Source organism: Mya arenaria, chromosome 1 (genome assembly GCF_026914265.1).
Source record: "Mya arenaria isolate MELC-2E11 chromosome 1, ASM2691426v1".
Lineage (NCBI taxonomy): Eukaryota > Metazoa > Mollusca > Bivalvia > Myida > Myidae > Mya > Mya arenaria.
This window is the reverse complement of record NC_069122.1, coordinates 52,866,473-52,893,850: the sequence shown is the minus strand read 5'-3', so window position 1 is coordinate 52,893,850 and position 27,378 is coordinate 52,866,473. Positions and strand designations below refer to the sequence as shown.

The following is a 27,378-nucleotide window of genomic DNA, read 5'->3' as shown; positions in this document are numbered from 1 at the left end:
CTTTGCAACAACATGAACCCTTTCGTTTCAGTGGGTGCCATAGGCGCACTCGTGATCATGTCCGCCCTGTTTGGAAACAGAGGAACAAACTACAAGGTCGTGTTTGGAAACTTCACCACGCAAGACGTCGAGGTGTAAGTAAATCAGTTGTAAACTGCTTAATCCTTTTGCTTAGTCAAAGTTAACCGTTTATTGATGGTCAATATGTATCCAATTACTACTATAGTCTAATCAAATTATAGAAATGTGCAAGCTAAGAAAAAGATGAACAAAAGGGTATTACTCGATGGCGAGGGTAAATAAGCTCCACCCCCACCCACTCCGCCAAGATATCCTGTGAACAACTGAAACATTTGATTTTGACTGCAGTTTATGAAATGTCTAACGTCCGTTCATTGATAATGCAGCTACAATATATATATCTACATTTAGTGATCTGGGTCCACATTCACAAACTTCTTGAGTCTGAGTGAATCGGAAAACTGAACTCTTTAATATTTCAAAATATCGATAATTTCATTAGTGTTATCATACTTTCGACAAAAGATGTGTGTCTGATCAGATTATTTGTTACAGATACGGCAATTTTTATTATCTTCGCTCCTGTAATAGCAATTTTACAACAACATTAACACAAACTAAGACTAAATACGTTTATGAACTTGTATACAGAGCGATTTCAGACCTAGATAAAGAAAAAGTATCGCTCAATAAAGGCAACGAAAAACAGTCCCAATTTCAAATGGATTTGTTACTTATTCGGAAATGACGTTCCGTTCCGAACATCCGATTCTGAAATACTTGTAAGGACAAGAGGCCGTCCGTAGGATCCATAAAACCACATGTTACGTTGAGTTTACATTCATAAAACAAAATAATGATTTTCTTTTCAGGGGCGGCGGTTAAGAGATGTTCGGTTCCATGTACTCCTCGGTTATGTTATTCAGTCCATGCTTGAATTGTTCGTGAAGCAAGCCCATTTCCCAGACGATGCAGTAACGCTTTCCACTTGTCCCATGTTCCTTGTTGTTCTAATGATTTTATTTTTGCTTGTCTATCGGGTTATTGTTGATGTTTTATTCTTGTTCCTCATCCACGCTTGTGTCACATTGTTATGTAGTTGTAAAATGACTGTCTCCGCCTTGAAATAAAATGTTTGTCCTGCAGTCATAGTTTTTACAAAAAACAAACATTGGTGTTGTTTTCTTTTTATCCAGATACGTTCACTATATTACATCGTTTAAAGCTGCACTCTTAGAGATTGCCTCCGTTGTTTGACAACATTTTCGGTTTTTGTTTTGGAATTAGTCGATTGTTCGTATATGTCTCGAAACCAGTAATATAAGACTGCTGACAAATGATCGGATCGCAGTTTGCGTTTGAAAAATGATCGTTACTCACGCTTAATGAAAAAATGCTTTTTTTTCGGCAGTCAAGCAAACAATTGAGTTCTGTTCTATTGTGATTAATCTTATATGACTGAATTGAAGGTACATGTTCCAGATTGAGTTGACATCTGAGAAGAAAGAAAATTGTCAATTTGTGAGAGTGCAGCTTAAAAACAGTCACGTTCCATGTCGTCAAGGAGAAGAGAAGGCAACCATTTAAATGCCTAAATGCCCAAAATTCTGATCACAATCAATCAATACTGATCTTATCCTTAGACGTGCCTCAGGTATTCTATTCACCCTATTGGTCCGTTAAATATACAGGCAAATCAAAACACTTAGTTTTTAATCTTAATTTCAAGTTCAACCTTAGTTGCGTATTGAATACGGCCCCTTGCCAAAGTCAATGATTGGTACAACTGTCCAATCTAACTATCGTATGACGGAGATGACAGAGATGTTCCGATTGCGAGAAGCTTAGGGCTGGAATTCAATAGCTAACATAGGTAAACACTATGGCCATACATCATTGACTTCATTCACTCAATTTTTCAGAATTGAATTACAAATAATCTTATTAGCTACATCGTTTTGAGATCCAATTATGAACAATTTTGAATACCAGCCCTGGTCCCGGATCAGTCGCAAAGTTGTTTAAAGCTAACTAAAGTATGATGCTTTTTAAAAGGTTTTGACGGTAAATATGTTTCGAGAAAGTTGTTACCTGGGAAATTTGCGAAAAGAATGTTAAAGTCGGACAAGAATGAGTCAAATTGTTTCATCTTAAAAAAACTGGAAACCCGGTAAAATCTACGAGAGCTAACATAATATTTTTGATGCTTCAGTGCATGAAAGACAACTCAAATTGAAAATTCAGGAAGTTGACAGCAATTACGGTCCGATTCCGATCACTGTGTCGCATATGGACTTAGGTGAACATATATCAAGCAATGAGAAATTTAATATGCGCTCTGATTAATAATGTCTATTTCACTATTCTATATCCTGGCAGTGTTTTAACAAAATAATCATTAAAATAGTATCAAAAACGCATTTCAAGCTACATGTACAAGCCTACCCAAGTATTTGATTTTTAAGTGTGTTCTGGGGGATGCAACTAACACTGTAATTGAGTAAAGTATATTCATAAAGACTGAACGACAGCTTTTCATTTTGCGTATTATTAAGTTTTCTTAGTTTATTTTACAGGAAAGAGCTTTTACAGTTGCAGCTGATGTCAAAACGTTCAAAATGCTGTACAATGTATATTAAAAACGAGCGTGATAAATCCTTTCAGGTTTAATAAATGAAATCGCGAATTATCAAAGCTCCCCAAACAAGTGCAGGAAGGTGCTCGATAATTGTTATTGTCACATTTCATAATAATTTATCTATTCTGAGAGAGTCCACAATCTTAATATACATATATATAATTATACACAAAATATGTGTTCCACCATCGCCGACCTATGTTGGCTTCATCCATTGTAAATACTATACATTAATAATGGAACTAAAAGTAGAAGTAATCATTTTTGTTCTTCATCATTAAATCATAAACTGATATTACTGACAAAATAAATGTTATACAAAACTAAATAATTACCCAAAATGTTCTAATGACACGAATACATCCTGGTATAAAGATGTCAAATTTGGTAACACCAAAAATGCACACATTCTTCTTCTCAAAGCATTTACATGTACAAAATGTATATTGCATCAAAAATCGTGCACGAGAAATAAGTTCTGTGTATAATTGGTTTAAACAAGTTTCAAGTTTCAAGTTTCAACAATATTTACTGTATGTAGGTACATTACGCAAAGAAATAAAGACATATGTAAACATACATATAGAAGTTCTATCAATAACTATTTTACGTTTCCCCCTTGGTGAATTAACCCTGTCCATGAAACCAGTCATATTGGAGTGAATGTCAGCAAAGTCACAATAGGTAATCACAGGTATAAACATGTCTACATGCAAGTTGGATCTTGTGTTCGTTATCCGTGCATGAGTTCACTTTAAAACTTAAACAAAACCAACTCCATAGAATCACAGAATGGTTTGTATTGACAGCCAGCTCACATCTTGCTTGGCTGCACAGAATCGAGCCAGGAAAATGCCTGAAACAAATGTAATTGAAACATAATGAAATATCAAGGTTAATCTAGAATTACATTTGGCTATGAGCAATATGTAAAGTGCCAACATATACTTATAAATTATACTTTTAGGTGTCGAAAAAACGTTTGTGTACTTATTCAATATCTACAGTCTCAGTCATGGACATCATTATTGTGGAAAACAGTTCATTCTCAATCTTGCTGAGAAGATGTAAGATAAACTACTAAATTGGGAAATAAAGTCCCACACTTCATGTTTATCCTTGAATAGAAAAAATGAAAAGAGTAGCATGTATAAAGAGGATCATAAAATATAAAAGGATGACATTGATTGCACACTGTGGATCATAAAATATACAAGGATGACATTTATTGTATAATGTGGATCATAAAATATACAAGGATGACATTTATTGTACAATGTGGATCATAAAATATGCAAGGATGACATTTATTGTACAATGTGGATCATAAAATATGCAAGGATGACATTGATTGTATAATGTGGATCATAAAATATACAAGGATGACATTGATTGTACAATGTGGATCATAAAATATACAAGGATGACATTGATTGTATATTGTGGATCATAAAATATACAAGGATGACATTTATTGTATAATGTGGATCATAAAATATACAAGGATGACATTGATTGTACAATGTGGATCATAAAATATACAAGGATGACATTGATTGTACAATGTGGATCATAAAATATACAAGGATGACATTGATTGTACAATGTGGATCATAAAATATACAAGGATGACATTGATTGTATAATGTGGATCATAAAATATACAAGGATGACATTGATTGTATAATGTGGATCATAAAATATACAAGGATGACATTGATTGTACAATGTGAAATAAAAAGAGGACTTCACACATATAAGGGCAATGTTGTTTTTCACAAAATATAACTCAACACATTTCCATTATGATTCCAGTGTATGCAAATTCAAGGGGTATTTTGTAAGCAAAAGATGTTTGATTTTGCATGCAAGCACAACACTTGAGTGGAAAAAGTAAAAATGTTTTAAATGACTTTAAAATAAAGGCAGATACAACCCTTTCGCTTTCACCAGTCAGCACTGGAGAACCAGTGACATTCTTTACACACACATGCATAATTCAACAGTAACTAAGCTGTTGCATACATATGAAAAATGACTTTGTTGTTGCATGACTTTGATGTTAGGTAACCTTGACGTTGCATGTCTTTGATGCGATGTGACTTTGATGTTGCATGACTTTGATGTTATGTGACTTTGATGTTGCATAACTTTGATGTTACGTGACTTTGATGTTGCATAACTTTGATGTTACGTGACTTTGATGTTGCATGACTTTGATGTTGCATGACTTTGATGTTGCATGACTTTGATGCTGCATGCCTTTGGCGTTACGTGACTTTGATGTTGCATGACTTTGATGTTGCATGACCTCGTTGTTGCATGACTTTGATGTTGCATGGCTTTGATGTTGCATGACTTTGATCTTTCGTGACTTTGATGTTATGTGACTTTGACGTTGCATGACTTTGATGTTGTATGACTTTGATGTTGCATGACTTTGATGTTATGTGGCTTTGCTGTTACATGACATTGATGTTGCATGACATTGTTGTTGAATGACTTTGATGTTGCATGACTTTGATGTTGCATGCCTTTGTTGTTGCATGACTTTGTTGTTGCATGACTTTGTTGTTGCATGACTTTGATGTTACATGACTTTGACGCTGCATGCCTTTGTTGTTGCATGACTTTGACGCTGCATGCCTTTGTTGTTGCATGACTTTGATGTTGCATGACTTTGATGTTACATGACTTTGATGTTGCATGCCTTTGTTGTTGCATGACCTTTGATGTTGCATGACTTTGTTGTTGCATGACTTTGTTGTTGCATGACTTTGTTGTTGCATGACTTTGATGTTGCATGCCTTTGTTGTTGCATGGCTTTGATGTTGCATGACTTTGTTGTTGTGTGGATGAAAAAAGTGATGTGAAAAGTAAAAAGTTTTGCAGGGAAAATATTTCAGTAAAAACCACTCACCTGCTGCCTTCTATCAGCCATTGTGCTTATCATGATGTTAACCATGGAAGCTTGTTTCTTGTTGGCCATGGATTCTTTCAACGCTTTCTGAATTTCTTCCGGGGTGTTCACAAAGTAACCGTTGCCTCCAAATGCCTCTAGCACTTTTTCATACCGGGCATTGGGTGATAAAACTGTAGGCGGATGACTGTAAAAGGAAGGGAAGTAAATTATCAGTTTTATCAGGGGGTGTTCACAAAGTAACAGACACCTCCATGTAGCTCTTTACATAACTAGAGGCCAAATGGCAAAATTTTGAGCCCATTGGAAGACCCTTTCATGCAGGAATAATGCTCTTCCATGCAATTGCAATACAGAATAACTTTGAGGTTGAATAAAACATTGAACCTGCGACACTACGCCTCAGCATGGTGTACCTCCAGGGTAAGTATTTTGAAAAATTGAATTATGCATGGTAAAGAAACCAATCAGCAGTACTCATTTTGAAATTTAACTTTCTAAGTGACCTTAATCTTTGAGGTACAGACCTGGGTCTTGTGTGTGACATGCTGCCTCATCATGATGAACCTTCATGGCAAGTTGTTTTGAAAATCCTATAATGCATGTTAAAGATACAGCCCGGACAAGGATCATTTCAACCTTTGACCTCTAACCTTGACCTTTGACTTAGAGACACAGGTTTTGTGCATGACACACAATCTCATTACTGTGAACCTTCATGGTAAGTTAATTGAAAATTCTATATGCATGGCCAAGAATCTTGAAGATACAGCCCGGACAAATTCAATCTGGACACAAGCACAAGCACTCATGCACATCACATACATAGAACAGCCATTGTGACAAAAATGTCTTGCTCACCGCAGGATTGCTGGACAATAAAACAGTTGCAGAAAGCTATGAATGTTGCTCTCTGGACATTTTTATAGTTGCTTAAAATACCTATAATCTGTAACGCTACAATACATTGCCAAAACAGACATCAAGATATATAATTATTCATCTAATCTGTTGCATAGAAAATTTAGGTTTACAAATTAAGTGTTTGAATGCACTGCGTAAATCAAAGCCCATAAAATAACTAAATACAACAGACATATTTTTTGGACACCTTATTTACATGTTGTATCTTGACATCTTCTTATGGTATCAGCTTTAAAAGAATACTCTATAATTACAATTATTTAATGCCCAAGCTAACATAATAAAAAAGTATCTAAACCCTCATGTGTTTTACCTCAGAAGCCTGTCAGTTTCTTCCAGACTGTTGAAGACCTCTTCACCAAAGCTCTTACTGATGCCGTTGTTGTTGATGATGATGAAAACGATTGGCAATCGGTACCTGAAAGTGACAATTTATTTTTGTTAATTCTCTTTTACCTTTGTTTTAATAACAACAAGCACAGTTCAGTCAATTGCTTTTGACATTTTATTTTTTTGATACCATTATTTTGCCATTAGCAAACTAAGATTGATATAAAGGGCACTATAAATTAAGATTCTGTTAACTAACAGAACACAAGCCCGACAAATTCCACCCTGGCAAAATCCCTCCTCCTCAGAAAATAAAAAACTTGTTCACGCAAATGTAAAACCCATTCTAAACAATCAAACCTTACATTCAAAACAGCTAAGATAATGTCAGCTACCATGTCCGTTAAGATTATGTCAGCTACCATGTCAGCTACCATGTCAGCTAAGATAATGTCAGCTACCATGTCAGCTACCATGTCAGCTAAGATAATGTCAGCTACCATGTCAGCTACCATGTCAGCTAAGATAATGTCAGCTACCATGTCCGTTAAGATTATGTCAGCTACCATGTCAGCTACCATGTCAGCTAAGATAATGTCAGCTACCATGTCAGCTAAGGTAATGTCAGCTACCATGTCAGCTAAGATAATGTTAGCTACCATACAAAATGCTGCCTACCTGCACACTGTTTCCACCTCAAATCCAGAGAACCCGAATGCGCTGTCTCCTTGGATACAAATCACCCGTTTGTTTGGAGCATAGTCCCTACAGTACACGGCAGCCGCGATGGCAAACCCCACTCCCACACCCATGGTACCGAATGTGCCAGCATCCAGCCTGCAAGAAAGAGTTATCGTTTTCTGTAAAACTTTAAAAAAGAATACACCTAATTACAGATATTTGTGCCATTGTAATTTATTACTCCCTTTTGTTTCTCTCCCAAAGGAAGATGTTACCCATCTTCCATCGCCTACCAAACCGTTGAATACACAGCGTAGGCTGCAAACATTTCCTTGCAACAAGAATGATTCTGGGACCAATACAAGTTCCTATGACGATAGCATTACTCCCTATGTGATTCGGAAACGTAGGATCACCAACGTCGGATGAAACCAAATCTTGCATTAGGGACGGAACCAAGGGACTTTCCTGTTACACCTCAGCCTGCCCCCTCACAGACTGTCCAAGCTGTTATGCCCATCAGACTCGACGCAAGTCGTGAAATCACAGCAGGGACTTCTGGCAAACCATCAGGGTCGATGCAGCCCCTACAGGGCAATTCGCTTGAGGAATCCACAGATCACTCTGTGCCTCCACCACAACCGGAAACTGCTGTATTATCACTGACCCACTAATGTAGCAATCTCCTAGTCCGGCACATCATAGGAGACCCCCTGATCGCTATGGAGAATGGGTTACGCAATGTTCTGTGCAGGATCATGTTTGTTATGTTTAACTTATATCAACTGGTTTTAATATTTTCTGCTTTGTTTTAGGTTGTAATGGATAAAAATATGATCTAATGATTATATTTTATTACTCACATTTGATTGATTTATTAAACATTTAGTTTTCTGAACTTTAATTGCTTTAAATTATGTTGAGAGTTAGTTCCTTTTTTTTAACTAAGATATATGCAAAAGCGTATATTAAACATATAATTTAGTATTTGTAAATTTTCTATTTTAACTAGGCATTTTGCATTGTTTTAATTTTCATACAGTGTAAGGGAGACAACTTGAATAATACTTCATCGGTTGGCTTGTGATGAACATGGAATTGCCTTAATGTTGTTTATTATTATTATTGAGTAATTTGTTTCTTGAATTGCATTTTAAATAAATCAAAAACGAACTTTCACTTATGGTGGGAAGATGTAACAGAGTGTTATATTCATCAACTTATGTTTATTTATTATCATTGTCTGCTTGCGTTCAGATTGCCAGTTCATCATTATAGAGCGAGTGTGATATTGGTCAGTGTGTACACGCATCATAGTGGTCAAGCAACTTTCAATTTGTTAACTATTATTAGAGTTCAATTATGCATGAAACCACCTGTAACATTCCGGCCATTCTATCTCCCGTGCATTATGTCCTGGCATTCGTTAGGTTTACATCTTAGAAACATCTCATCTTTATGCATTGTTACAAGACAATACTCTTTACACCGTTGGCTTTTTCTCCTTGTGATTGTAAGAAAAAGAATCAGACCCAGAAAACCTGTCATACATATTACCCCGGTTACATCTGGCATCATGTGCATTATGTTTAATTTACATATCTCCAATGGTTTAGGTATAGGTGTCAGCCTCTCACCCAATATGTTGTGGGCTAGATCCCTACCAGATGTACTTTCTTTCTTTTTTATAGCCTAATGTGCTTTAGTCACAATTAATCTAAAATAAGACCAAAATATTACCTGTGCCTGGGGAGTGAATTTGGTATACAGGTTCTACTGATGTCCATTGTGTTGGCTCCTTCACTGATGACTATAGCATCCCTTGGTATTATTTTGTTCACCTAGACAGTAATACAAAAAAAATTACAAATTTGAAGAAGATGTTATTATTATATTTTCATGTTTGATAAGTACTATTTAACATGTAAAGATATTAAGATACAAACCATGGAACAAGAGTGTCATGGAGCAACCGTTAATGCTCGCCTGTTTTTGTTATTTTTGTCCGAAATGGTGTTTTACTCGTCTATTATTTAAATCAGACTTATGGGTTTTCCAGTTTCGAATGAACATATTGAACAGATGAAGAACTATGACTAAGATTAAAGCTCTAAACAACAATAATGCTGCAGGTAACGACATTAAGGATATCACATAACCTTGTCTCTTTTTCTTTAAGAAACAGTTAAGTACAACATGGTTTCTAAGCATGGAAAATTAAAAAAAATTGGTTTGCAAGCAGAAACAATTTCTCTTATTTTAGGCGTTACCAGTGCCCACGTTAATTCAGCAATTTATAAGACTAACCTCATCAAATGCAGCATAGTAGTTGAGCGGCACAGTTTTGTCCTCGGAGTTGTTCTGCACACTGATCCTATTCTTCTCAAGTTTCTCGTTCAGAGTTTTCCACCAATCAGAGCTTGAACTGAACACAAATTTCGGGGAGCGCCTAGATAATTCCTCGTTAAACTGGAAAGAGATCGTTGTTTCGTTAGTGAAATAATCATAAAATGTGAAAGATCAGAAGACTAAACCGTTCAAAAAGCCATTCTTGTGCTAGCATTGTATGGAAATGAAGTGTTTTCTGTGGTAGTCTATATAAATAAAGCCTAAGAGGCTCCTGTTTCTTGCCCATATCTTACACATCTTATGAGATGATGGCAATTAATGGTATGGTTTTTGCACATTGACAACAATGATTTTAAAGACGGCAACATCATGGTTATTGAAATCCTTCACATTTTTAAGAAAAAGATCACCTGAAGCATGATATTCTTACCTGTCCAAGAACGGATTTCAGATCGCCGACTAGACCCACTGCGGGGGGAACATTGTTTCCTATCTCTTCTGGGCAAATGTCAATCTGAAACAGTAATTAAAATTAAGAGATGTTGTAGCGCCTGAATAGGGTCTAAGGAATCAAAAGCATACAATAATGTATATGATACTACAAGTAAATTAGAATTTTGCAAACCAGATGTGTCTCCTGTTGGGAGTGCCCATCTAACAAAAATCACCATGACATTCACCTTTGACCTGGTGACCCCAAAGTTTAAAAAGTTCATGTGCTGACCATGACCAATGGGATTACCAACTTTGATAACACTGCATTTAGTCTTACAAAAGTTATTGGTCGGATATGAAAGTGTGACGCTGACACTGACACCTCAAAAGTCACCGGACAACATTTTCCCTATATGTTTGCTTTGTTTTGCAGGCAACACAAAAACATTTTTGTTCATATGTTTATAAGGTGCTTTATAAAATTTAATTTAAAAAAAAGGATATACTAAGTTATGCATATGTAAACATATCTTAATTATGTTAACTGTTGATCAAACATCTTTACTGTAATAGTAATAAGTATAAATAAAATGCACTCGGAAGTTGTACAAGTGTGGCAAATTGTCACAAGGTATGCTCTTAAAATCATGTCTGTGTATTACTAAGCTTGTGTAATTTAAGCAATTCAAGGGAGATCACTCTGAAGTGACTGGGGCGCCTGTTTGATGAAAGGTTATCGAACATGGTCAAGATATTCTGCCCAATCATATAATGTCTTCGTTTAAAGGGTGATTGGACAAAAGCTTTTCAAGTTTGATCTTTACAACTAAGTGGACGCTGCCCAGCCTCACACGGCAGATGAATCCATAATCTGTCTAGTGAGGAGCGAATGAAAAGAAAAAAAATCCACTAAAAAGCCTTCCAGGGACATGGCATGTATGTATTATTAGTGTGAATATTTCTATCATACATGTATTTTTTTAAACATCATGTTGCAGATATTAAAAAGCTAATATGTCATCTTAAAATCAAAATCTTGAACTCTGTTGAAGGAAAGTAGACTAAGTTTAATAAGAATTATTCTACTGATATACCTGTATGATCTTGACATCTGGTCTAAACCTAGGGGGAGCCCCAAAATGCAGGATCCAGTTGAGCCTGGCTCCTAGAAGTAACACCACATCCGCATCCTGTAGAGCCCTGCACAAAATGAAGAATATTGTGTTTATTTGTTAGGAATTAATACACCAACATTATCCTGAAATACTGCCTTTATAGTTCCTTGTTTATGTTTTATTTTCAAGCTGAAGACATCTTAAAGCTGCACTCTCACAGATTTACTGCTTTTAATTAACTTTTTTATTTTTTGTCTTGGAAAGAGCAAATTTTGCCTAAATATCTGCAAACCAATGATAAAAGATTGCTGACAAAAGATCAGAGCGCAGATTTGCATATTTCCGTTCGAAAAGTTAATATTTTATGGCTTAAACCGTTACTAACGGTTTAAGAAAAATGCATAAAACATGAATTTTTGAACTTAAATATAAAAATCTGCGATCTAATTTTTTGTCAGCAATCTTATATATCTGGTTTGCATGGATTTGCGCAAAAAATGGCTCGTTCCAAGACAAAAAGAGCAGCTATAAGATACATGTAAGTATTGTATTTGATAGAAAGTCTACAGCATATCATAAATGTTCAATGTGATATTTTCATCAATTTTATTTTTACCATTTATGGCCCTACCTTTTATAAATCTCAGTTAATACTATTTTCTTTAAGCTTGATTGTGAGGCAGGCTGGTACCTTATAGAACTATGATCAAGACAGTTTTCAGGGTAGAAACCAGTATTCAGGTATACATTTTGAGAGACCAAAGAGAACATACACCTTGTTGCGAATGGAACCAACAACCTCTAGGAAGAGTGGGTTGCACCTATACCACTTAATCAATCTGACCTGGCCTTGTACTTTCCAAATTTTACACAGAAAGCCAAACATAAAAACAAGCAGCTTATTGTTCATAACAGTGCCAGCAGTGTTTTAAACTTTTTATTGTAGATTTTCATTTCTGACACTTAGCCACTAACAATTTGAGACTCAGACTCCCAAAAGCAAAATATTCAATGTAAGATAAAATATTAAATTGATAGTTTATTTTGGCAAAATGTGTATAAACAACAGTTTACTATGTAACATATTATCCTTAAAAATGTTTTCAGTGTTTTCTTCCATCACAACTCTTCTCATAGCAAATTTAACCATGTTAATTGTAATTAATGTAATGTAATTAAGTAATGTAATTATTGTATTGTAATATAATGTAATTAAGATAAACAGTTTTGAGTTTTGTATTTCAGACTTAATTCAAGATGTAAGTGAAAATGTGCCCTGGGTTGGTATTCATAAAACATCTCAAGTCATTTCTTAACTTAAGTCAAATATTATTCCTAAACTTTTCATAGTCAAATTCAAAAAAGATCAGATCGCAGATTTGCATATTTCAATTCTAAAATTAATGTTTTATGGGTAAAAGCATTACTAATGGTTAAAGAAAAATGCATAAAACATTAATTTTTGAACTTAAATATAAAAATCTGCGATTTTATTTTTTGTCAGCAGTCTTATATGACTGGTTTACATGCATAATTGGCTCGTTCCAAGACAAAAAAATAGAAAAAAGTTGTAAAAAACATTCAATCTGTGAATGTGCAGCTTTAAGATGTTCTATGAATACTGACCAAGAACTGACTGTTAATATATCTTAATATATATACACATGTTAAATGGAAAACAACCTTCAGCTACACAATGATGAATAAATCAGGGGCGTACCTCTAGCATTCTGAACTGTATGAATGTGCACACGAGCAGGCTATCAACATGCGAAGGTTTTTCATAAGTTTGGTCTCAATATGTTATATTTATTCAGGTTTGTAGTTGCGTCCCTTCCCTTAGGAAATTTTAAAGAATCCAGCCAAGGAAGAACTATTTACAAGCACTCCCAACATTCAGCTCATTTTTTTTTGAAATAACAATAAAATATGTATGTGGAAGATTAGTTCTCTTATTCATTTTGAGTTTTATTCAATATGCCTTGCTTAGTTGTTCAGATATACACGCCCTCCATCTTTGTTTTGTTAACCTGTCTCAGGATTTAAGTACTTGCTGGTTTGGGATTTCCAAATTGAGGTACCCACAATTGATTGGTACATGTGTGCACACTTGAGCATGCCTAGGTTAGCCCCTTTTAACATGCATCAATGATCTATTCATCAAAAATATAATAATTCTGATATAATATTTGTCAGTCTGACAGTGTACTGAAATTCCATAGACATTTAGCGTACAAAAGCATATAAAAGTTAACAAATTAATTGTAGAAGCTCCTCCACAAACAGTTAAATTTTTGAAGCTTGCCCATGTTTTAGTGGGCAAGACTCAGATAAAGGAATATCTTATTTTGTATATCATCAACAACATATCGAGGGGTGAAAGCCTCTATCTTCTTTATTTAATGTCACTTAAAACCTTTCGCAATCACCCCTATATATATATATATACTTTACAGATATTTTAATATGTAGCAGATATTTTTTCATTTCTGAAAACTGAAACAGATTTTAAGGTTGAATTCTTAAGCTTTAATTGACTGCTGATGCTTGTTGGGTGTTAGTCCAACTACATGAACAAAAAGACTCCATTAAAACCAATTAAATTGAAATAAAATGTGAGAGTTTAAACATTTGTGCTAATATTTAGTCAACTAACAACCGACATAATAACCTTCAACTTGCCAGTTTTACATTATAACCCACATAAAAGTTAACAAGTAAACGTTCTTTGAGATAAGCAAAAGTTAAAAACAAGGATTGTTTACTATAGAGGTTAAATTCTAGGCACCAAGAAAAACTCTTATAAAAGTCCATGTCAATATTAGGGATTTCATATAAAGCCATAGCATATTATTTTTATCTTAATGTCAAATATTAGAATGTGGTCTTCAAGTCCTACAATTGTGACACAAATGATAGACACCGTCTATGTTATAAAGTAGGACTTGCTCTAATATTTACATGCTGTGATTTAAAATTCAATAGGGTAAAATGTAGAACTTTTCACAAAATTTTAGCACATGTAGATATGATTATGCAAACAATAGAATAAAAAAGCTAAACTTCAAGCAGTAAAGCAATCCTCAAAAACTATAAGTCAACAGTGACACAAGTCAGACTTATGTGAGTGTAAGGAGGTTGAAAGTAGGTTATATATTTCCACGACTAAATGAAACCACTATTCAATAAAAGAAAAACATGATACAATTTCCTTAATTGGTGCTAATTTGTCGGGACATCGATATTGAGAATTTCGAGCCACTTTCAACAAACATCCATTTAACTGACAGGAATGCATGTATCTTCACCCTAATCCCAAAAAATAACAGCTCATTCTAATAGAAGCAGATACTGCTTTATTGCATTAAGGTGTCTGTACGTTGATCCATTTGTGTAGCCATTTAAATAGAAAAGAAGAAAGATGGCCATTGCACTTCACATCTTCCCATTAACACATATAAATATAAGGCCTAAAAAATACATTTAGTTCAGGTTACCTGACTCTACCTACGAAAAAGGCACTGACCCTACCAGTTTTATAGTCAGCTAGTAAAAAAGCGCGTTTAAAGAAGTAGTTTTAAACCTTTAAAGCTTTATACAGACAATTACCTTATCACCATTCTCCATTGATGACAATTACGTTCTTATATAAAGCCTAATAAAAAATCCTACCAATCCTACCTTTTTTTGAAAGGATGTAACCCTAACTAAACTATTTATTTTTTTTGCCTAAGACCCGACTCACTTTGACCTGGCCGGAGCCACACACAATGGATGTTCATCTGGCAGGGTTCCTTTTCCCATTGGTGTAGGAAGAAAAGGGAGCTTACACCCTTCAACAAGGGTCTTTAACTCTGCTTCACATTGTCCATACGCAGCTCCTGGGGTAAGGGAAAATATGAGTTTCGAGTTAACATTATGTAACATGTACAATAATTATTTGACTGTGACAGTTTTCTTTCGCTCATTTTTGTTGCTGGATAAGGGATTAACAACCTACAGACAAACTGGTTACAAAATGTATGTTTTGTTTATCATAATATTTCATTTCTGAGGATTATTTTTTACAATTCCTTTTGGGGTATTATCTTTATTATTAGCCCTGAGGACTGTCCTAAAAGTTAAAGGTTATTCTTCTCGAAGGTCTAATACTCGTAATTTATTACAAATTGGTAAGGTTTGGAATTTAGAACCACTTAAGAAATAATAGTTTCCAAATGATAAAATAATGACATTGCAAATTTGAAAAAGAGCATCACTGAGCTAATGCCAACACTCGTATGTTTATTTTGAGTTGAGGAAGAGGAATAACTCGAATGGTTAAAACCAGAGCTATAGGCCTTGTTTTACGTGTGTGTTTCATCTCTGGCAACATGTTTACCAAGTTTCATATGAATTCCGTGAACTGCTTTTGAGTTATGGCCAATGTTGAAGTTTTGCCTATTGACGGCAAGAACCAAACAAAGCCTTCGACAATACCTCAACTTTTTTTTAAAAACAGGCCAGCCCGAATGACCTCACAATATTAAAATAAATCTACAGTATTTACCTTTCCCTACAATGACAAGAGGACTTTTTGCAGTTGACAACAAATCTATTGCTCTCTTTACATCAACGCCTGCAGCACACATCCTCGGTGGTGGTGGACATTGTGGGACGTAGCGTACAGTCTTCTCTGGCACTTGAGCCATAACCATGTTCCCGGGAATGTCAATGTATACTGGCCCTGGTCTACCATATATGCTGTTTCTGTAAGCCTGAAAATACAGGAAACACCTGGATATTACTTTAGTGGAAATGATAATATACGAAGCTTGCTCTATTGGCCTGGAAATGAACACTACATAATTTATTTATATACACAGGTGTTTCATAAACAACTTTCAAGTCTTAGAACACAGACAGGGCCTTTAGGGAATATATTAATGAATTGAGGAAGGGTGCTAATGGGGCTTCTTGTGGCCCTTTAGTACCTAAAATGTACAGAAAAATGTTTCTCTAAAGAAATCATGCAACATCTGCTATTTATAAAGTGAAAATAATTTTTTCCCGGAAATAAGCTAACAGTATTGAGTCCAACCAAGACACATACAAAGCTCCCAGAAAAATACTCAAGATAACTCTTCTTTAAAGTTGTTCAAGGAGCATATGTAAAGAGCATTGTAACCAGTGTAATAGGTTTTGCATGCATGTAAATCCTGACAGATGACAACAGTGCCGACATAATGGCAAAGATTAAAACTTATTATTAGTTACTACTCTGCAAAATCTACTTACGAGATTTTAAAAACAAAGAAGATAAGATTATTCAAATAAACTATTTACCTTTTCAACATAAAATGGAATTCTGGCAATACTGGAGGGTTGGCATGAAAACTTGCTGTATAGTCTGGAACACTCCACCTGAGGGTACTCTTGGAATGCACCCATCTTGTCCTGTTCCCTCTCTGAGGACCCACCTATCACTATCATCGGCCTGAGGTAATAAGGCTTTATCTGAATATGTGTGCATTGTTTAACCAGCATGTACATAACAGTTTACTCTAACCCTTTGACAGCTACTCCAAATTCATTGTAAAAAGGAAAACAACAGCACAGCAAAGAGATGTCATTCATTTTCCCCAGCCAGTCAAAGGGGACATCTCTTCAATTTGTAAATTTTATGCGACATGTAAATATCTTTGTTTTTGAGTTATAGTTAAGATTTAAGTTTTTACATGCCAAAACAAATTATCCAAGCTATAACCTATGACAATACCTTAGTTTATTTGTTTACTGCCAGCTAAATGTCGATTAATAATTCACATTTTATTCAATATCTTCTGTTTATACCAGCAGTTTTCCATGGCGTTGGACATTCCAGCAAATGCATGCACAAGGCCTGGTCCTGACACAACTAGGCATCCTGCGGGTCTGAAGTGTATATCACAGTTTATTATATATCCATCATGTATCCACACGCAATACATATCACAAAATATGGTAGTCAATATTCCACTCCAGTGCAATACAGCTGTATTCCACTCTTGTGAGGTCATGTCATAACAAGAATAATTGCACTTTGTTAAAATGACACCATAAAAAAAAAATAGTGTGTCATTAAAATGACATTTATAATGAAAACATGTGGCTTTTAACTGATCTTACCAGTAACGTATATAATAGAAGGGTTATTAGTACTGCGTTTTGATCCGGTTTTACTGGTAGTACGGGATTGCGGCTTTCGCCTCTTGAAATCTGAATCTGCAAAAACCCACTCGAGTCAAATACAACCTCCCATACTACCAGTAAAACCAGTAATAATAACCCTATTTTATTACACACTAGGTTAATGTTAGTTCATACAAACATTTTAAGCTTAATTATGAAGACAGCTTAAATCTGACATAAATCATCCTCGAGTCGATTTTCTGTTATAAGTAGAAAGGCACCGGAACTGGAATCATTTCTGAAAAATTAACAGAACTGGCCTCTTGTGGTGCTCGAACCCAGTACTTGTTGGATGAAAGGCAAACAAATATAATTCTACCTCACTCCCACCTTATCTTTTCCTTACAACATGTTTTCAAGAGGGACTTTTTTGCATTTCATAGTTAACTATTGTAAGGAATTGAGTTGACAGTTTGATGTTTATAATATAATGCAGCCTTACATACTTACTTGCATGCTAACATTCTTACTTACAGGCTAACATTCCTATGCACAGGCTTACAACCCTACTCGTAAGCTAACATACTTACTTGTATGCTAACATTTTTCCTGCAGGCTAACATTCTAACCTGCAGGCTTACACACATACTTGTATGCTAACATATTACAAACTTGTAGGCTAATATACCTACTTACAGGGTAACATATTTACTTGCGGGCTAACATACTTACTTGCAGGCTAACATACTTACTTGCGGGCTAACATACTTACTTGCGGGCTAACATACTTACTTGTGGACTAACATACTTACTTGTGGACTAACATACTTACTTGTGGACTAACATACTTACTTGTGGACTAACATACTTACTTGTGGACTAACATACTTACTTGCAGGCTAACATACTTACTTGCGGGCTAACATACTTACTTGCAGGCTAACATACTTACTTGTGGACTAACATACTTACTTGAGGACTAACATACTTACTTGTGGACTAACATACTTACTTGCAGGCTAACTTACTTACTTGCGGACTAACATACTTACTTGCAGGCTAACATACTTACTTGTGGACTAACATACTTACTTGCGGGCTAACATACTTACTTGTGGACTAACATACTTACTTGCAGGCTAACATACTTACTTGTGGACTAACATACTTACTTGCAGGCTAACATACTTACTTGTGGACTAACATACTTACTTGTGGACTAACATACTTACTTGTGGACTAACATACTTACTTGCAGGCTAACTTACTTACTTGCAGGCTAACATACTTACTTGCGGACTAACATACTTACTTGTGGACTAACATACTTACTTGCGGGCTAACATACTTACTTGCAGGCTAACATACTTACTTGTGGACTAACATACTTACTTGCAGGCTAACATACTTACTTGTGGACTAACATACTTACTTGCAGGCTAACATACTTACTTGTGGACTAACATACTTACTTGTGGACTAACATACTTACTTGTGGACTAACATACTTACTTGCAGGCTAACATACTTACTTGCAGGCTAACATACTTACTTGTGGACTAACATACTTACTTGTGGACTAACATACTTACTTGCGGGCTAACATACTTACTTGCAGGCTAACATACTTACTTGTGGACTAACATACTTACTTGCAGGCTAACATACTTACTTGTGGACTAACATACTTACTTGCAGGCTAACATACTTACTTGTGGACTAACATACTTACTTGTGGACTAACATACTTACTTGTGGACTAACATACTTACTTGCAGGCTAACTTACTTACTTGTGGACTAACATACTTACTTGTCGACTAACATATTTACTTGTGGACTAACATACTTACTTGTGGACTAACATACTTACTTGTGGACTAACATACTTACTTGCGGGCTAACATACTTACTTGTGGACTAACATACTTACTTGCAGGCTAACATACTTACTTGTGGACTAACATACTTACTTGTGGACTAACATACTTACTTGCAGGCTAACATACTTACTTGCAGGCTAACATACTTACTTGCGGGCTAACATACTTACTTGCAGGCTAACATACTTACTTGCGGGCTAACATACTTACTTGCAGGCTAACATACTTACTTGCGGGCTAACATACTTACTTGCAGGCTAACATACTTACTTGCAGGCTAACATACTTACTTGTGGACTAACATACTTACTTGTGGACTAACATACTTACTTGTGGACTAACATACTTACTTGCAGGCTAACTTACTTACTTGCAGGCTAACATACTTACTTGCGGACTAACATACTTACTTGTGGACTAACATACTTACTTGCGGGCTAACATACTTACTTGCAGGCTAACATACTTACTTGTGGACTAACATACTTACTTGCAGGCTAACATACTTACTTGTGGACTAACATACTTACTTGCAGGCTAACATACTTACTTGTGGACTAACATACTTACTTGTGGACTAACATACTTACTTGTGGACTAACATACTTACTTGCAGGCTAACATACTTACTTGCAGGCTAACATACTTACTTGTGGACTAACATACTTACTTGTGGACTAACATACTTACTTGCGGGCTAACATACTTACTTGCAGGCTAACATACTTACTTGTGGACTAACATACTTACTTGCAGGCTAACATACTTACTTGTGGACTAACATACTTACTTGCAGGCTAACATACTTACTTGTGGACTAACATACTTACTTGTGGACTAACATACTTACTTGTGGACTAACATACTTACTTGCAGGCTAACATACTTACTTGTGGACTAACATACTTACTTGTCGACTAACATACTTACTTGTGGACTAACATACTTACTTGTGGACTAACATACTTACTTGTGGACTAACATACTTACTTGCGGGCTAACATACTTACTTGTGGACTAACATACTTACTTGCAGGCTAACATACTTACTTGTGGACTAACATACTTACTTGTGGACTAACATACTTACTTGCAGGCTAACATACTTACTTGCAGGCTAACATACTTACTTGCGGGCTAACATACTTACTTGCAGGCTAACATACTTACTTGCGGGCTAACATACTTACTTGCAGGCTAACATACTTACTTGCAGACTAACATACATACTTGCGGGCTAACATACTTACTTGCGGGCTAACATACTTACTTGCGGGCTAACATACTTACTTGCGGGCTAACATACTTACTTGCAGGCTAACATACTTACTTGCAGACTAACATACTTACTTGTGGGCTAACATACTTACTTGCGGGCTAACATACTTACTTGCGGGCTAACATACTTACTTGCAGGCTAACATACTTACTTGCAGGCTAACATACTTACTTGTGGGCTAACATACTTACTTGCGGGCTAACATACTTACTTGCGGGCGAACATACTTACTTGCAGGCTAACATACTTACTTGCAGGCTAACATACTTACTTGCGGGCTAACATACTTACTTGCGGGCTAACATACTTACTTGCGGGCGAACATACTTACTTGCGGGCTAACATACTTACTTGCGGGCTAACATACTTACTTGCGGACTAACATACTTACTTGTGGACTAACATACATACTTGCGGGCTAACATACTTACTTGCGGGCTAACATACTTACTTGCGGGCTAACATACTTACTTGCAGGCTAACATACTTACTTGCAGGCTAACATACTTACTTGCGGGCTAACATACTTACTTGCAGACTAACATACTTACTTGTGGACTAACATACATACTTGCGGGCTAACATACTTACTTGTGGACTAACATACTTACTTGTGGACTAACATACTTTCTTGTGGACTAACATACTTACTTGTGGACGAACATACTTACTTGTGGACTAACATACTTACTTGTGGACTAACATACTTACTTGTGGACGAACATACTTACTTGTGGACTAACATACTTACTTGTGGACTAACATACTTACTTGCAGGCTAACATACTTACTTGCGGGCTAACATACTTACTTGCAGGCTAACATACTTACTTGCGGGCTAACATACTTACTTGTGGACTAACATACTTACTTGTGGACTAACATACATACTTGCGGGCTAACATACTTACTTGTGGACTAACATACTTACTTGTGGACTAACATACTTACTTGTGGACTAACATACATACTTGCGGGCTAACATACTTACTTGTGGACTAACATACTTACTTGTGGACTTACATACATACTTGCGGGCTAACATACTTACTTGTGGACTAACATACTTACTTGTGGACTAACATACTTACTTGTGGACTAACATACTTACTTGCGGGCTAACATACTTACTTGCGGGCTAACATACTTACTTGTGGACTAACATACTTACTTGTGGACTAACATACTTACTTGTGGACTAACATACTTACTTGCAGGCTAACATACTTACTTGCGGGCTAACATACTTACTTGTGGACTAACATACTTACTTGCAGGCTAACATACTTACTTGTGGACTAACATACTTACTTGTGGACTAACATACTTACTTGCAGGCTAACATACATACTTGCAGGCTTACATACTTACTTGCAGGCTAACATACTTACTTGCAGGCTAACATACATACTTGCAGGCTTACATACTTACTTGCAGGCTAACATACTTACTTGCAGGCTAACATACTTACTTGCAGGCTAACATACATACTTGCGGGCTAACATACTTACTTGCGGGCTAACATACTTACTTGCAGGCTAACATACTTACTTGCAGGCTCTCATACATACTTGCAGGCTAACATACTTACTTGCAGGCTAACATACATACTTGCAGGCTAACATACTTACTTGCAGGCTAACATACTTACTTGCAGGCTAACATACTTACTTGCGGGCTAACATACTTACTTGTGGACTAACATACTTACTTGCAGGCTAACATACTTACTTGCAGGCTTACATACTTACTTGCAGGCTAACATACTTACTTGCAGGCTAACATACATACTTGCAGGCTTACATACTTACTTGCAGGCTAACATACTTACTTGCGGGCTAACATACTTACTTGCGGGCTAACATACTTACTTGCAGGCTAACATACTTACTTGCAGGCTAACATACTTACTTGCGGGCTAACATACTTACTTGCGGGCTAACATACTTACTTGCAGGCTAACATACTTACTTGCGGGCTAACATACTTACTTGCGGGCTAACATACTTACTTGCAGGCTAACATACTTACTTGCAGGCTAACATACTTACTTGCAGGCTAACATACTTACTTGCCAGTCATATAGCCAATGGCTGAGGCAGCATAAGAAGCCTGAATAAAAATATGAAATTTATAGAGATAAACTTAATAATACTTTTTGTTATTTCAATTCAGATTCAGAAAAAATAAAAGTATAATCTGTAATCAAGATAGATACCATGAAAGTTATAGCTGAATGATACACATAAGTGTATTGTCATCGTAAAACATTACTGCAATACATACAATTTTTAGGTGTCATGATGATGTGTGCTATTTTTTTATACTTTTTTCTTAAATGATTTGGTATCTAACCTATGGCGATTGTCTAAGATTTTTTTCAGACCACTAAAACCCAACAATGATGATGACAACATAGCATTATTTTTGAAACAGAAAAACTATAATTGTTGAAGAAAAACTTACAGCTTGTTCATTCCTCATTCCAATATACTTGATGCCTTCTTTTTGCATGGCCATAGCAAGCTCAATGACCGGGATTCCAACGATTCCAAACACATACTCAACACCCTGAAAACATAGTCTCATACAGGCAAAAACATTTGTACAAGAGAAGATATCTATGAAAACATACATTTAATGCTATTTTCAGACTTTTCAAATGAATTTACATGTACATAAGACGCATCTGTGGAAAGCAAACTTGACACTTTACCAGTGTTATAGTGGATTATTTTCTATATTGAATTGATTTGACCTAAAATGATTGAGGAATTTCAGGTATTTAATTAAAACATGTACAAAGAAAAACATTCAGTTTGAAAGGATCTTGTTTTCCCTTTACAGCCAACATTCCAGCCAATTATTTAAAAAAAAAAAAAAAAAGTTTATTATATGATGGCATACTGGGTGAGTACCTAAATCAGAACAGTACCTAAATATGGAACACCTGTTATAAAAGTGTTTTTCCTATCTGATCGGTTTATTTATGATTTTAATCGATGAAGATGCTTGCCTTAGATACAAGTTCCAAAGAACACAATTCTCCAGTAAGTATTTCAAATGCTGCTATCATTTAAAAAAAAATTCATGTTCAAATGTTAATACATGGCAGTCTGGGGAATAACGTTCATGCATACCACTATCACAGCATACTGGTACAGTCTGTATTTTTTTTACTTAAATCATCAAATTTTACTGACAATAATGACAAGAAAAAACAAGCTGTAAATGAAATTATTATTAACTTACAAAAACAAAACATGTAGCAATAATTTTAAAAGGATATATACAAATAATGAATTAAAACTGTTCCATATTTAGGTACAATGTACTCCGACAAAAATGGCAGTCCTCGACTGTGCGGTTAATAGCGTACTTTTCATGCAGATTGGTAGTGTCTTCAAAAATACCATGTATATCAACCAATTGGTCTTGAATCCTAGTATGCTGAAGGCAAATTTTGTAGTTGTGGTGTAAGACTTACTAAAATTATTTTTAAAAAAGTGCAGAAAGCAGTCTTCCCGAAATTGTAAAATTTCTGCCTGTCCACTTTAGAAGTTTTTGCCTGTCCGAAAAAATATTTGCCTGTCCGAACAAATATGTTACAGTATAGTATACATAAAGAGTAAAAAAATGATTGTCAACTGTTTTTAATGCTTTCCTGATTTAGTTCACAAAAAAAAAAACATATAAACTTTACATTGACATGTCGTTTAGTAAATAAAAACACACTTGGTGTCGCAAAAAAATATTTAAACACCGCCGCCATTAGGGTGCTTTCTGGTTTTTCAGTTGTCCGGTAATTCCACCAACCGCCGCCATTTTGACTGCAGACGAAGTATATTGAGTGCTGACGATTTTGATTGTATTTTGTTGCAAACCAAGAACCAATCAAAACTGTTGTAATAAAATGCCTTTACTGACGAATCGTATTTACTCGTTTATCCCCGGGAATCAAGATCATGATCGCATATCGGAAATCCGAAATGGCCGACTTTTGGCGATGTTATGTGACGTCAATATCAGTATGGGATCGACTAACTACTGCAAAGGCAAATAATCAAATACCTTTTCGCTATTTAGTCGTCTCAAAATATGTCAGTCATCCGGACCGTTATTTTCAGAAGATCTGCCGGACCTGTACAAAATTTGCCGGACATGTCCGGCAGACAGGCACATTTCGGGAAGACTGAGAAAGTGTTCTGATACTCACCAAGTATATTTATGTTTGTGCTCCATAAATTTAAGAAGAAAAAGAACACAACCAAATATATTTGATTGATCAGCTCGAATTTAAACCCAGTAAAACAATTCCTGCAGTATTTATACGTCCCTGAGTAAACCAAGAATGTAAGATATTCACGGATAAAAAAATTACTTTACAAAATGTAGTGTAGTTGCAAGACAAAGTTATCTGGTATTATGACAAAATATGTTCAAGTCATTTAAAAATGAAAGAAAATCATTATAAATGCAAACATATCAGTTAAATTCAATCATAAAGATGTGACATTTACACAATTCAAGCAGTTTGTTTCTACAGATGTGCAATTTTCTGACCATTTAAAAAACACCTTCAAACTTACACTTACATTGCATCCAATGGACCACAAATAGGAACTTTAATTGAATATTTACTCTGAAATTCGTATAAGTACCCAACAAAATACCACTTCCAGACAACTCGTGAGTTTCAGTTTCTAATTCATCAAAAACGGTGACAATATTACTCGTCCTAAATCATAACCCCAATCTTTTCTGAAAACAAAGTTGAACAATCTAATATATAGAAGAATGCAACCACTTTTAATTACCTAAAATACAATAAAACGATATATTCTTGTGTCGATTTTCTTTTGAAGATGAAGTGACATTGGCTCTTACCTGATTTTTCAAAGATTTTGCGAAAACATCGCATCCCTCAACTACTTCGTCTGCCATTTTGTAGTCATGTGATCAAACTAACATCTCGATGGCCCAAGCGCTTTATTTATACTAATTTGGTCAAGTAGCAAAAACTATTCAATCGTTACAGGAAGCTCGGATGTTCTCCCTTTGCAGTGAGTAAAATATTATATTGTTATACATGCACAACAACCATTATCTAAAATAAGGTCCTTTAATTCAGCGGCAGTCTAAGGACCCGGGATCCATTCCGGGACCCATATAGTGAACTATGCCTTGCGGGGTTAGTCTTAGAACAGTGCTCACTCGTGACCTAGATATTGGTGACTGTCAATTTCGATCCCGGGTTAGGACTAATAACATGTTTGCATGGAACATCACCACCTGGACTTCGGGAAACGTGTTGAAGGAAAAAAACATCCATACTGTGACACATTCCAAATATGTTTTAAAGCACATAGAAAACAAAAATGGTACGATGATTAAAACAAACATTTCTCCTTTGCTCACCTGTCCAGACTCGAGCGTCTTGCAGGCAAAGCTTGAAGCAATAGTTGTAAGTGCGTCCAGGTATAGACTATCAGAGTAAAAAATGCCCAACATTTCCACAGCATATCTGGAATAAATAAATAATGCAATTTGACAACCTGATGCCCATTACGACACTGAAAAAGTTTTAACAACCACATCATTCAACTGCTGAGAATTATCGACAATAACAATGATATTGGCTTGCGTGCATGCACTGTTCGTGTAGGCTGTAAGGGTGACGTCAACGAGAGTGTGACTTCCAATATGACTGACTGACATGTAGCATTACTTTTTCTTTGTTGAATTGTTAACCTATATATGTCCATACTGACGATTTAATGAATTGTTGAAACAAATGCTCTGCTTCGCGAAACCAGGTTAAAGGGCAAGTTCGTGTTTTTGTATTTTCAACACACATCTTGATCAGGAATGGTTAAGAAACCTGTCATTATCTCGATTACGAAGGTGTAACCCCTTCCCCCCAGCGTACGAGTATTCCTACATTATCCACCCGAATACTGCGTTACAGCATGTATGAAACTATTTGCGAGTCTGAAAATATGACACTGCCACTAAATACCGCGTATAAAAAGGCCGTGTGGTGGAGGCTTGACGCGTCGGGGTGGAAGCCTCAATGACACTAACTCTTCATGTTTTCGTGTTTTACATTACTGTTTCAGATATGTAAACAATTAGACAAGATTGAAAAATCAATTAGGCGCCTTGCTTTCTATAAAAAATAAACCATTATTTTATTACATGTATTTCAAAACATTAAATCAGTGCTAAGTTACACACCGAACTCATGTTTTGACAGGACGTCAGAAGAGAATCCAACCGTAGTATTCCTTATAAGTCACTAAAACCATCCATAAATCACTGAAAGACATACAACAAAATCTCTTTACTTACTGCAATTTTACAGGGGGGGGGGGGGTACACGTATTCGGAATCTGCAAGGGTTTAAGTGAAGTTTTGGAGCTTGTTATGCAAGATGGCGGCGAAAACATGAAGAAATAGGATTTTCGGAACCTGTTTTCGCCTGGTAAGTAGTATAAAGTATATATTTCAAAAATACCATGACGCGCATTCGGCTCTACTATTACCATGCCTCACTCGGCTTTTTATTTCATGCTTCTAGGTTACGGAATAAAAAAGTTATTGAAGGAAATCCTTCGTAAACAATCCTGTTACCCATCATTTTTAATGTTACTA

General features: G+C 35.7%; 1 protein-coding gene across 1 annotated transcript; it reads right to left on the bottom strand.

Annotated features, from left to right (window-relative positions):
• Positions 1–2,674: 2,674 nt before the first annotated feature.
• Positions 2,675–25,683, bottom strand: LOC128241824 (2-hydroxyacyl-CoA lyase 1-like). Its single transcript, XM_052958955.1, has 15 exons — positions 25,612–25,683; positions 23,191–23,295; positions 22,796–22,836; positions 17,246–17,326; positions 16,739–16,889; positions 15,963–16,170; positions 15,159–15,294; positions 11,393–11,498; positions 10,294–10,377; positions 9,822–9,983; positions 9,255–9,355; positions 7,512–7,670; positions 6,817–6,921; positions 5,580–5,766; positions 2,675–3,515 (listed from the first exon to the last, which is right to left on the bottom strand). Exons 1-15 carry the CDS (start codon positions 25,666–25,668, stop codon positions 3,474–3,476), a joined length of 1,725 nt encoding a protein of 574 aa, XP_052814915.1. The 5' UTR covers positions 25,669–25,683; the 3' UTR covers positions 2,675–3,473.
• Between the last annotated feature and the right edge of the window lie 1,695 nt (positions 25,684–27,378).

Bases quoted from the DNA above. Each gene is read 5' to 3' on its own strand.
- LOC128241824 (XM_052958955.1), bottom strand. From the start codon at position 25,668: ATGGCAGACGAAGTAGTTGAGGGATGCGATGTTTTCGCAAAATCTTTG. The intron at 10,378-11,392 runs GTATATCAGTAG...TTACTGTTTCAG, and splicing joins CAGATGTCAAGATCATACAG to ATTGACATTTGCCCAGAAGA. The intron at 9,984-10,293 runs GTAAGAATATCA...ATCTCTTTCCAG, and splicing joins TGAAATCCGTTCTTGGACAG to TTTAACGAGGAATTATCTAG.